This window comes from Astyanax mexicanus, chromosome 24, assembly GCF_023375975.1.
Source record: "Astyanax mexicanus isolate ESR-SI-001 chromosome 24, AstMex3_surface, whole genome shotgun sequence".
Classification (NCBI taxonomy): domain Eukaryota; kingdom Metazoa; phylum Chordata; class Actinopteri; order Characiformes; family Acestrorhamphidae; genus Astyanax; species Astyanax mexicanus.
The window spans coordinates 13,471,323-13,484,654 of NC_064431.1; the positions used below are offsets into that span (position 1 = coordinate 13,471,323).

General features: G+C 37.6%; 1 protein-coding gene across 2 annotated transcripts in view; it reads left to right on the top strand.

Moving 5' to 3' along the window:
* Positions 1 to 13,332, top strand: part of iars1 (isoleucyl-tRNA synthetase 1) — a 147,805-nt gene that overhangs the window by 49,898 nt on the left and 84,575 nt on the right. For both annotated transcript variants that reach the window (XM_022682414.2, XM_022682413.2), the window contains exons 19-21: positions 6,271 to 6,415; positions 7,811 to 7,931; positions 11,233 to 11,324. In XM_022682414.2, the coding sequence (XP_022538135.2) occupies positions 6,271 to 6,415; positions 7,811 to 7,931; positions 11,233 to 11,324 (358 nt within the window). The remainder of the gene's footprint in view (positions 1 to 6,270; positions 6,416 to 7,810; positions 7,932 to 11,232; positions 11,325 to 13,332) is intronic.

The following is a 13,332-nucleotide window of genomic DNA, read 5'->3' on the forward strand; positions in this document are numbered from 1 at the left end:
TATTAATTTTTTACTAAATTTTAATGCTTGAGAATATTAGTGAATTGAGGCATTAAGTTTAAAATTTGTAAAGATTAATCAATTCTTAACTAGTGTCAACCAATAATTAGTTGAGACATTCTGTATGTAAGTGCTGTTAATTAATTAACTCTTATTTTAAGGTGTTATTGATTCTCGAGACCTCAGTTACACTAACCTCCACAAGGTCACTTTAGTTATAGAAGCTTCTTAAGAGCTTTCTTCAGCCCATCTGTCCATTATCTCCTGCCATTGCTTCCAAGAACACTTTCACAGGAAACGGATTCAGGATCTGATGCTCTGCTCCGTGTTTGACGCTGGAAGATGAAGTGCCTGCCCTGAGGTGCTCATCCCTCTCTGTTTGATTGCTATAAGGTGAAAATGGCATCGTACATCTCGCCCGTGTTCACTGTTTTCCTAGAAACACCCGGACCCAGCAGCTTGAGTAGCCTATAAACCGACCCAGTTTCTGCCCATCATTGAATTAGATGAGTTTATGTAACTGTGAGTCAGGAGCCCAGAAAATTCCGGAAGCTTCTCTTCACCTCGGTTTGATGACCCTGCCTTCTGCAATCAATAGCCAGCAGTTTTCTCAGGTATAAATCAGACTCTGCTTTCCAGGAATTAATTCCCAGAGCGGTTATAGGCGGATGCAGCACGGAAGAGTCGATTGTATTTTCACAGAAGAGAGTGGAAATGAATGGGATTCATTTTTTTTTAAATGGGCTGGATATTTAAAATTAAAGAAATGTGGGACCAAGTGCTTTGGTAAAATGGATCCACTGGTAACAACCTTCATAAATACTGTCTATCTTTGGAAGTGAAAAATGTAATATAAAAGTAAAAAAGCACATAGATTGATTTGACCAACAGGAATGAAACATGTGGCTGTGTGGCACAGTGAATAACACCACTACCTGCCCGTAAGCTACCACATCATGAGGGAGTCTGGGGTTCAATTCCCTGTCTGGGTGGCATTCACAACAAAAGTCCTTGGGCAAGACTTCTAGCACTTCATTGGCCCATTTATGTAATGGTTTCTATAAGCTAAACAGGGGTGATAGCGTTCCGGCGCCGCGCCGGAAATCCGGCGTAGCGTGGCTCTGTAAAAAAAAAAAAAAAAGCTTTCCCCATCCCCTATGAAAAAGCCCCCCCCCCCCCCCCCTTTTTTTTGACGTGTGCAGACCATTTAAAGCTCAACGCAAGCCTTCCATCCAATCAGAAATAGGACGCCGGCGGGTCTTGTCTTGGCCGCTCATGGGCTCCGAGTCCTCCGGGCATGTTAGTTGAAAAAATTGGTTACGGCCCAGATATATCAGTGGCAGCTTAAATTCTGCGCATTACGACTTCCTAACTGTAATAAGCAGAGGCGGAAAAAGTACTACAAATTGTAATTAAGTAAAAGTACATTTACTTTGCTAAAATGCTACTGAAGTAAAAGTTAACATGCTTTTTTGTCTAATATATTTTTGTTAAGGGGCTAACGAGCTTCACACGTGCTTTACTCACCCAAATAAACTTAAAGCTTAGTACAGGGCAGCTGCGTACCAGCATGAATCGCGCATTTGAAGTGGAGCTCTGAGTTGAGTGGACGGGTTTGATGAAAAGCGCGATATATAATTTAATTAAAATGTATTTAAATCATATTATATATAACAGGTGTGCCGAATTTTGAATCCCAGGCAGAATCCGACTCTCTTTTGCGTGCACACGCGTCTGGTAGTGGGCGCTAAAAGTTACTCTCGCGATGTCCGTTAATATTTTTATAATATTTCCCTCAGAATACAGCAAGATATAAAGCCAAACAAAGACTGTAAGACAGTGCTAGTTTAGTTGTATAAAAAGCGAAAGAAAGACGGGTATTGCAGAACTAAATAACTCGTAGGACTTAACGCGCATCGAGACACGTCCAGTCGGGAGAGCGCACGGTGCTCAGCAGTTATATTTTCTTTATAACTGGCTTTAAAGAAATTACTTTCAAAAACACCCGTTTTAGTCTCCCATTAATTTATATTAGGCTTACAAATGAATTCAATAAAAAGGATAATATAGTTTTTAAATGTAATGTGATGATATAATTTGTCCTACATCTTACAATTACATTTGGTCACATCTAAAACACATTTAATATTGGAATAAATGATCGGATTAATCAAAATTGCAATATAAATTCCCTTCTAAAATAAACATTTTAAAAACATTATTATTTTTATTTTAGGCCAGCAATTATAGTTTAATATAGTGTTACAGATCTAAATCAGATTTAGGTCATCATTCATCATAAAGCAGGTCTCATGTGAGCCATTTATAACTGTCCCTAATTCCATTATACATATATTTTTTATTATTTTTTTTCTTTCCTCATTTTTACAGCGTACAGTTGGAACTAAGTCAATAAACAAAACTCTAGGTTAACACGCATATAATGCTTTACAGTTGATAACACAGAGACAGTCCTCCTGCATCAGTAAAAGGTTTATTTCATTTATTCATGACTGGAACTGATTGTATTTACGTTCCTTTGATCGCAATAACTTGAAGTGAAGCAGCTGACGACATCCGCGGACCAATGCGCGCTCTCGGCATCGCGCGCTCTTACGACGCAGCATCGCGCGGCGGGGGGTCCCGAAGCCGAAGCGCAATACAGGCGAGGCTGCAGATAGAGACGGCCCGCAAAATCTAAATACTGTATTATTTAACTATAACAATACAGCAGTGTCAATGCCACCGCGTGTGATGCTCCTTGCTTTGCTGAATTTCATAATCGGCTGAATTTTAGCTTCATCATGCGTCGTTTGTCGTGTAGTGTGAGAGGGGCAGGATGTCCGATTAACTGCCCAAACGAGCAGCCGATTGTTTCAAATATAAAAGCGAATTTCAGTTAAATAATAGCGAAGTGAAATAAAATAGATTTATCTTCAGTCAAAGAGCTTTTTTTCTGCTCATTTTTTATTTCCAAAACTGCGCTTTCACGATGTGAGAGAGAATGAGTGAGAATAAGCATCACGTGTATCTGTCTAATTCGCAAACGGCAAATCTCCTTTGTTAATCTAGGAGTAAGTCCGTGGAGTAAGCATAACTATAAATCCTTATAAATGTTAAAAATATATAGCTAGTAACTAATAGTTACTGTGCACATTTTAAAGATATTTTTTGGCTGGTAAACAGAGGCATCTCCGCTTCCCGACGTCGGTCAGCAGGAGGCTTTCTATTCGCGATGTCTTCAGGATTTGCAAAAATAAAAATAAATGATTTTCAACGCATCATTCAAGCTTCCACAGCAGTAGAGTTTAGATTGTCAGCCGGAGCCTGACCCGATTTCCGACCCGAACTCACACATGCGCTCCTCCTCTCCGCAAAATGGAGCCTTCTGAAGTGAGGAGGAACATTACATAAGGTGAGCTAAATTTGGTCCAATGCAAAGGACAGTCAGATGTATGGAGCTAATTCAAGTTAGTTGTTGATAGAAACAGCACGTGTGTCGGCTTCGTAGAGTGTGTTAAGCACAGAGTGCTATAAGCTTAAAATAAAGGCTAAATTAATCTATATGCTTAAAAAAAATCGTGTGTTCGTAAACATTGTTAAGCATATTAGAGAAGAAGAAAAGTAATTGTAAATTATTGTTATTTTGGTTTAATGAGTGTGCAGGGCATAAGGGGGCAGAACGTGCATAATCATGTTTAAAAAAAACACTGCATTAAAAAAAAATATATGCACTCTTAGTGCTTCCTTTTCATTTACTGGATAGAAACTGAAGCTGAAAGCTAATCTCCGAGTTGTAGCTTGAAGAATTAGCACACAGAGGCACAGCAGTGTAGAGCTGTTCTCTTGGCACTGGTACGTTAAGTGTCTCTTGGGTTTATATGAATTGATCAGATAAATAGTCGTCTATAAACAAAGGTAATGTTATTCCATTAAAAAAGTATTGCTTAATTAATTGGTAATCACCTCCTCTATTTTAGACAGAGTGTAGTTACTGTACTTTGGAGTAGTATTGCCCCCTACTGACCTGTCTTGGTATGGCTGCTGCATATGCAGCTTTGAGTTAATGCATTCTGGTGTTGAAATGTTGCATTGTGGTTCAATACACACCTCAATTTCTAACTATACTGCAACATCACAAGCCTTGAATGCATTTTTAACGCATACGCTGGTATTCGTTTTAACAGGTAGAATCGAACGTGGCCAGTTTCTTTCAGTCAATCGTAAGTCCTATACCAAGATGGAAATTATCTGTTTTCGTGAATAACACTATAGACATAAGGCAAATATTAAAACATCTAAAATGTGTCACTTGACAATAAGGTCATACACAGACTATTAAATGTTTGAATAATGTATCAAAATGTATGCCTACATTACGTCGCATATGCAGTATGTTGTGCCCCCCTCACCCCGTTGGAACAGGAAAAAAAGTTCAGGCTCAGGATTTTTTTTCACTATCACCCCTGGCTAAATGCAATAAATATAAACTTAGTGGATGATCAATCTATCATCCTTTATTTTGACTCGGAAGTGATCACTGTTGACAATGATCACTCCACATGGTCATGCAGTGACTTGTAATGGCAGCAGGTCAGCTTTAGAGGCAAGTGTCATGGAGTGGGGTGCAATTTCGTACGATGCCAGATCACCTTTGGTCATCATCACAGACACTGGCAGCCCAATGTTACAACATAAGTAAGGTCCTGCAACCAGTGCTCCTACCTTTTCTGAATGCACACTCCGGTGCAATATTCTAACAGGACAATGCTCATCCACATACTGCTGCCATCTCAAAAACATGCCTTTAAGATTGAAAAAGATGTTTTACCATGGGGAGGATGCTATTTGACAATATATCAACACTCCACCCCTACTGTAAAATCTGCAGGAACAATGTAAGACAAACACTGTGTGCTGAAGCTCCATGCTGTTTACAGTAGGGTTGTCACAATACCAGAATTTTGACTTCGATACCGATACCAACTGTAGTATTAATTTTCGATACCAAAATGATACTGTCAGGCATGTCGTACTTTCTGTCTAACTGCTGCATCAGTTTTCTAAGCCCGGATTTCTCAACTGTATATACAGACACTCAGATGTATGCAGATGTACAATACAGATTTAGCATATTTTTTTGTGTCTGTGTAGCACAGATGTAATGGTAGCTGACTCTATAAACATGAAAGGGTGGCAGAAGTTAAGGTTCTGAGTAAGGAAAATAAAGAGTGAGAAGAACATTTAGTAAAGTAATGTTAATGGAAGCACACAGTTTTATTAATCAACATTTTACAGTTTTAAATAAGCCAACGTTTAATGTATCGATCAAGCAGGCTACGTGCCTGACATCCAATTTGCTATGGAAACACAAAAACATGAACATCTCGAGTTCACACGGCAAGGCGGTAGATTAGCTTATCCGTGACGCTTAAACAGTGGGATTAGCAGTCACTAGTAAATCTTAGCAAAGCTTTAAACAGAGTGTATATTAACTACGGTAACTCCACTAACCTCTTTGTAACACTGTTTGTAAACTGGGTTCCTGGTGTTGGTTGGATTCCCGTCTTCATTAGCGTTATAAGCGAAATATGCCCACACTTCACTCCTCAAACCCGTTTTCACCACAATTCGTGGAAAAGAGAGGACATATTTTATCTTAGCTGTCACCGTTCTCCGTGCGCTGCTGCTCTCTTGCTGCTGGCTTGCGTGTCTCACCAACTAAATCAAATTAGTAAAAGCGAGTTGATTCATTTGTTCAGAATACGAGGTTTACCTTGATCCTGCCACACCAGCTATGGTGTGAATCAATTTTCTTATGAAGTGAATCAAATCCCGCTAATTTGACTCCTTTGAAGCTAGTAACTGGACTGTACACAGTATTGAAATCATCGAATGATAAAGAACCGAATCGTTTGTGACGATGTAGTATTGAAAAGGCATCGTACGTCCGGTGCTTTGTGCAACTCTAGTGTGCAGTTTGTGGAGGCCATGCGGTTACCTTGTGTTTACGCCCAACTTGCCGAACTCATAACTAACAGCCCCCGTAGCTGATGAGAACAGGATGTAGTAAAGTTTTTAGTGTTAAATCGAAACTAACTGGATTGAATGTACACAATTTAACAAAGATATGAACCTGGTCTGGACTTTCAGGTGTGAAAACGACCTGAATTATAATTTATATATTTCAGTTTTTGAGTTTTTGATGACGTGATCCTCCCTCAGGTTGTGATTCCCGTGGATTCTTTCTCTCTCTTTTTCTCTCTCCAGGCTGTACCTGATCAACTCCCCCGTGGTGCGAGCGGAGAACCTTCGCTTCAAAGAGGAAGGAGTGAGGGATGTGCTGAAGGACGTCTTCCTGCCGTGGTACAACGCCTACCGCTTCCTGGTGCAGAACGTTCAGAGACTGCATAAGGTATGACGTCCGGGACGCACGCACCCCTCTGTGAACAGCAGCAGTGCTGAAAGACCTGAAAGATGTGTCAGAGTGATATCCTGAGTTCAGGAATACACCAGTTACTACGCCTCCTGCTGGTCAGCGTTATTGGGTTAAAGTCTTTAATAGATGTAGGTCTGTCACAGTTACTGTTATTGGATGATATATTGTCCCAGGAAGAATTGCAATAAATGAAAAAAAATTAAATAAAACAATAAAACATTTTTATCACAAGCCTATTCATAAGAAAAGCTAAAAGCGCAGCCATGGTTGATCATTAAAGCCCAAATAAGCAAAATATGTTTCATATCTTTAGTTTAACTTTTCTAACAAACAGTACTAATGACAGTACTGAAGTTGGTGCTGGGAATACATTTCACTCAAACATAACATAAATGCTTAGTGTAACCATTCTAGTTTTAGTTAGATTAGGGATGCACCAAATATTTGGTAACCAATATTAAGTGAATGAAATAAAAAGACACAACAATTATTTATACAAAAATATTTTTTTACTTTACCATTTAATTTGTCACGCTTTGTATCAGTTTACTGCCTATGTCTGTTTTCCAGCTGAAAGATGCAAGCACTGCTGAGCATTTATAATTGGAATAGCACTCCTGAGATATATTTTATTTAGAATAGCACTGCTGAGGTAAATTTATGATTGGAATAGAATTGATGAGCTAAATTTATGATTAAAATAACGGTCCTGAGATGAATTTGTGATTGATTAGAATAGCTAATAGCTCAGCGCTGCTGAGAATAGTTTATGAATAGAATAGCAATGCTGAGATAATTTGATGTACAGCAAGGCTAAGGTAAGTGTATAATTAGAATAGCACTACTGAGGTAAATCTGTTGTGTTGTGTTGTGTCTGCTGAGATGTTAAAAATATTCATTATTCAATAAATGCTTTATTGAATTATGTATTTTCTTTGAAGAACAAGACAAACACACTTGTTTTTATTTTAAATAATGGTTAAAAAATGGTGTTTGTTAAAATGTTTCATTTAGTTTTTTTCCTAATTTGGCTGATTCTCTAGCCTAAATATTTGAATAAGGTCAAGTCATGCTGGTTTTCTGAAACAATTTTTAACATTTACGTGGTGATGTGTTTGTATGCAGATTTCTAGCAGTTGTTTATGTAAGTAAATTCAGACTGAGTTCAGATGTACAGACGCAGAAATGAGATTGTAGTGTTTATTAGCGACGTTAGCCTGCTCCTGATCCCTAACCTCAAAACTAATTCCACTGAATTTCATCAGACAGTTGATTAATTTAGTTTTTTAATCGCTGAGCTACGCTGGACCCTCAGCAGTGTCTGCTCCCGGTCCTCCTGAGCCTCGTCTGTTCTTTGTCTTTGTTAATTAGGAAGAGGACATTCAGTTCCTGTATAACGAGAACACGGCCAGACCCAGCGACAACATCATGGACAAATGGATCCAGTCCTTCACCCAGTCCCTCATCCAGTTCTTCAAGGAGGAGATGGACGGCAAGACATTTTATATTAATCTAAAAATCGAATAACCTTCAGGATATTGTAAACAGCTTTTTTTTAAATACCATTGCTATAGTCCGATTAAAATACTGTATTTTTTGCACTATAAGGCACACCTAAAATCCTTTAATTTTCCCAAAAATTTTAAGTGCACCTTATAATCCGGTGTGCCTTATGTATTATGTATAAATTCTACCAGTCAGGTTGTAAGGAGCAGTAAAGACATTTTACTTAAGTACTTTGTTATAGACTGAAGCATCATTAGCATTAGCCGCTAACCGTGCTAAGCACTAGCTATTTTGCCATTCAGAGGTGAGTATATCGGACTGTAGTCTGCATGTTTACCGTGTTAAAACAAGCTACATGGGATGAACCGCTAGCTAATATCACCCTGATTTACCGGAACACTCAGGGTTTCTCAGTGTAGCTCTGTTGGTAAATCTGGAAATCTAAGCTTACTGTAAATAAATGGAAGTGCTTTACTCACCTAAATAAACAGTTTTCAGGATAGAAATCTGTATAGATTAACATCCAGCACTCGTTTGACTTTAAAAACAAATAAAAATGTTTTTTTTTAAGAATGACGTTTTTTGTCACTGAACGCAATAAAATCCTCACAGCAGTGTTAGAAAATTTAGAAAGAGAGACACAACAAATGCCGGATAAATGGTTTTTGTCTCTCTTCCGTTCGGATGCCCCCTAGTGGCAAGATCCATAGAAGCTTTCTTCTGGTTTATCATATTTTATCTTTTCAATCATTTGTATTTTTGCATATCCCTGTTTGTTCAGTCAGGGTGAGGTCACAGGGTCAGCCCTGCTTCAGAGCCCCCTGGAGCAGAGATAGTGTTAACTTACCAACTGTGACCGCTTAGTGGACCAGGGTTCTGAACAAACTTTTTATCAAACATCAGATTTACAAAGCTAAAAAAAATATCAGAATCAGAATATATTTTGCCAGGTGTGATTCTTTTGTAAGCAGAAATAATAATTCTTTTTTGAACAAAAGTAGTTTTATTATTTGCATAATAGACAAAAGGACTGAAAAGAACAAAAAAATTAGAGTGAAAAATATTGAGGTCTCCAGCCTTCATCACCGCTTAACAGAAGTTGAACTTCTGTCTCTTCACTCAATAAATAGATAAAATATAAATATAACCAAGATTATATAAGCACACACTTTTGTTTAAAGAAAAGGAAAATTGGCAAAATGTAAATAAATAGACAAATGTACCTAACAGCATACAGCTCTGGAACAAAAATAAGAGACCACTTAAAAATGATGGGTTTCTATTATTTGACTAAATTGAAAACCTCTGGAATATAATCAAGAGGAAGATGGATGATCACAAGCCATCAAACCAAGCAGAACTGCTTGAATTTGCACCAGGATTGGCATAATGTTATCCAAAAGCATTGTGTAAGACTGGTGGAGGAGAAGATGCCAAGATGCATGAAAACTGTTTAAATTAAAAAACAGGTTATTCCACCAACTCTTAAAATTTTATAATTATGAACTTGTTTCCTTTGCATTATTTGAGGTCTGAAAGCTCTGCATCTTTTTGTTACTTCAGCCATTTCTCATTTTCTGCAAATAAATGCTCTAAATGACAATTTTATTTGGAATTTGGGAGAAATGTCAATAGTTTTTAGAATAAAACAACAATGTTCATTTAACATATAGCTGTTAAATAGCAAAATCAGAGATACGGATTCAGAAACTGAAGTGGTCTCTTAATTATTGTAATATTTGACAGTAAAATAATTTACAAACTGGGTAGTTATCAGCCGATCAATCCACATTGCATATTATCTGTATAAGTCAAAACAGATTCCAAATACTAAGAGATTGATCACTACAGCCTGCCACAGTGTATCATTTTTTTTTAAAACCAAAAACTTCATTATGTCATTCAACCAATTTTTTTTTTATTCATAGGGTTTTTCTCTTTCCACTTGAGTAACATAATCCACCTTGCCACTAATGTGGCAAAAGCTGCCACCTTTGAGCCAGATTTCCCCAGATAAAGCTCACAACAAATAATTGCTGCTATAGTGGAAGGCTGGATCATATGCATAAACACTTCTCCGAAAAAAATCCAAGAACAGCCCATTTTGGACAAAACCAAAACGTGTCTAAAATGATCAAATCTTATCCAAATCTGCAGGATTGAAATATCACCTGCCTTTTTTTGACCAACAAATATACTGTCCAGGTTCTAGTATCGTTATACATATATTAAATCATTTTTAGTTTAACTAATTTAATTGTTCATAAATCAGGGCCAGAAAGGGTCTTTTAGAGTTTAATGTAAACTGTTTGTGTGAATGTGGGAAAACTTAAACGTTTTTCAAAAGTCTCCATATATTTAAAAATCTAAATTTATTTATTTAAAAAGTCATACACAGTGCAACTAATACTGAAATGATTTGATAACTTTCCGCTCACATGAGTGGGTTTTTTAGTGGAACTGGGTTTTGAACCCACAAACTTGTGATGTCCTTTCTTATGGTGTTCTTGTTTCACAAATACAAATAAATTTTAAACAAATGTAAATTAATCTCACTAATTAGTCTCACTAAGTATCATTAAGGACGCTCCTAGTGCTTTAGGAAAGCAGTAGTAGAATCTGAGGGGTTTTGGTTAAATCATATGTTGAAAAAAAATACTGAAATAAAGGATCCATAACACTTTTATTATTTTCTCAAACCCCAAAAGCACGCCATCTACCCACCAAGAGAGAACAAGGCCAATTGTGCTCTGTTAGGGCCCCGACAGCTGATGGCAAGCTTCATAAATGGGATTCGAACCTGTGATCTCCCGATCATAGTGCAAAAAGCAATGCTTTAGACTGCTGGACCACTTGGTGCCTCCTAATGTTAACAATTTTAAATCCGATTTTAATCGTGATTCATTATACATTATTGTGATTCGGACAATTATTAGGTAATTAAATAAATGCCTTCACTAATTTAAATGTAATTTCATTTTGCGAGCCTAACATTGTTTCTTTTATATACGTTTAAATATCCACTATTCAAATCTTAAGAAGTTGATTGACACCACTATTTATTAGGTTATTATTTTTCATGTCTGTCCTTAAACTGACCCAACACGTGCAGCATCATCTTGGGGAACAGCGTTCCTCCGCCCGTTCACTCTCCAAATTACCCGTTTCTATCTTTAAGCCGTGGAGAGGCTGGCGAGGGATGGCGAGCTGTGTGACAGTTGGAGACAGTTTGGTGTCAGAGCGGCGTTCTTCCTGCTCTAAAGGAAGTGTGTGTTGTCTGTTCTCAGCCTACAGGTTATATACGGTGGTTCCCAAGCTCGTCAAGTTCGTGGACATGCTCACCAACTGGTACGTGAGGACGAACCGCAGGCGTCTGAAGGTAGGCCGAGCGTGACTCATCCAGTGCTCCCAGTAAACACAGCCCGTACGCGCTATTTATACCTGCTGCACTCCATTTCAGGCTCGTTATGTAAGCTTTCAGAGCAGGTCTTTATTAAAAGCGTAGCACTTTCTTAAACGCTGCGTTTAGCCCGAGCTGAATACATGCTGTTTTTATATGCTTGCATTAATATGTATTTAGAAGACGCTTATAGAAAGTGAAAGATTAAGATTTTCTATGTGTTCTTTTGTAAAGGAGAAACATCTGAACTAAAGCAGTCATGTAGCTTTAATATTTACACATTTTTCACCTTAATTAATTAAGGTTATGGTCTGAAGGTTATGATTGGCTGCAATCATGTACTGAACACCTGCATTGTTGAGTTATTGTTACATTAGCACTGATGATATAAAACAAAGTAAATTATTATTATTTTCTCTGAGTATAAATTTTACTTTAAGTGTTCCAATTATAAACAAAACTCTACATCTGATTGTTGACTGACGCTGTTATATTTTAATAATTGTATTAGGGAGGAACCACTAGGAGAATTAGGCCTGTACGATACTGCAGAACTCAGACCAAACAATAAAGTATACATTTGTTTCTGTGATTAATGTTGCAGTAAAACTAATAATGAATGATAATTAAAATGCAGGAATGCATGTCCAGTAATACATGTCCAGCAATGCCCATATAGTATGATTTTTGTACATCCCTATATTGTATTATTTACAGATTTTTTGTTTTAAGTTTGATTCACAACCTTACATACACTGGTGTAAAAAAAAAAGTGATTTCTTATTGTTTGCATGTTTATCACTCTTAAATGTTTCAGATCATCAAACAGATTTAAATATCAGTCAAAGACAACATATTTAAACATAAAATGGCGTTTTTAAATAAAGGTTTTTATTATTAAGGAAGAAAAAAAATCCAAACCTACATGGCCCTGTGTGAAAAGGTGTTTGCCCCCTAGTTACAACATAACAAAACTGTGATTCATCACACCTGAGTTAAATTTCTCTAGCCACACCCAGGCCTGATTATTGCCACACCTGTTCTCAATCAAGACATCACTTGTCTTGTGAAGTCCACCAAAAGATGCTTAAAAGGTACACATCACAATTACCTCAAGAGTACAACGACTGCTCACCCAAGAGAAGACCCCACAACTGCCCCACAACTGAGGCCTCACTTGCCTCAGTTCATGACAATAAGAAAGAGACACTCTAATGACCTGCATCTTAATTTTGTCAGAAAACATCTTGATGATCCCCAAGACAGACGAGACAAAAGTTTAACATTTTGGAAGATATGTGTCCCAGTACATCTGGTGTAAAAGAAACACTGCATTCCAGAAAAAGAACATTATACCAACAGTAAAACATGGTGGTGGTAGTGTGATGGTCTGTGGCTGTTTTGCTGCGTCAGGACCTGGAAGACTTGCTGTGATACATGAATTCTGCTGTCTACCAAAAGATCCTGAAGGAGAATGTCCAACCATCTGTTCGTGACCTCAAGCTGAAATGAACTTGGGTTCTGGAGCAGGACAAAGATCCAAAACACACCAGCGAGTTCACCTCTGAATGGCTGAAGAAAAACAAAATGAAGACTTTGGAGTGGCCTAGTCAAAGTCCTGACCTGAATCCGATTGAGATGCTTAAAAAGCGGTTCATGCTCAAAAACCCTCCAGTGAGGTGGAATTACAACAGTTCTGCAAAGAAGAGTGAAGCTAAATTCCTTCACAGTGCTGTAAAAGACTCATTGCAAGTTACATATAAAGCTTGGTTGGAGTTGTTGCTGCTAAGTGTGGTAGAACCAGTTATTAGGTTTAGAGGTTTAAAAACTACATTTTATGTTTACTTGTGTTGTCTTTGACGTAGATTTTAAGATATGTTTGATTATCTGAAACATATGACAAACATGAAAAAAAAGAACTTGTGAAGACTTTTTCACACCACTGTAAATTCCAGGTCGGCTTTAATGTAATAGGTCCTGGCTGAGG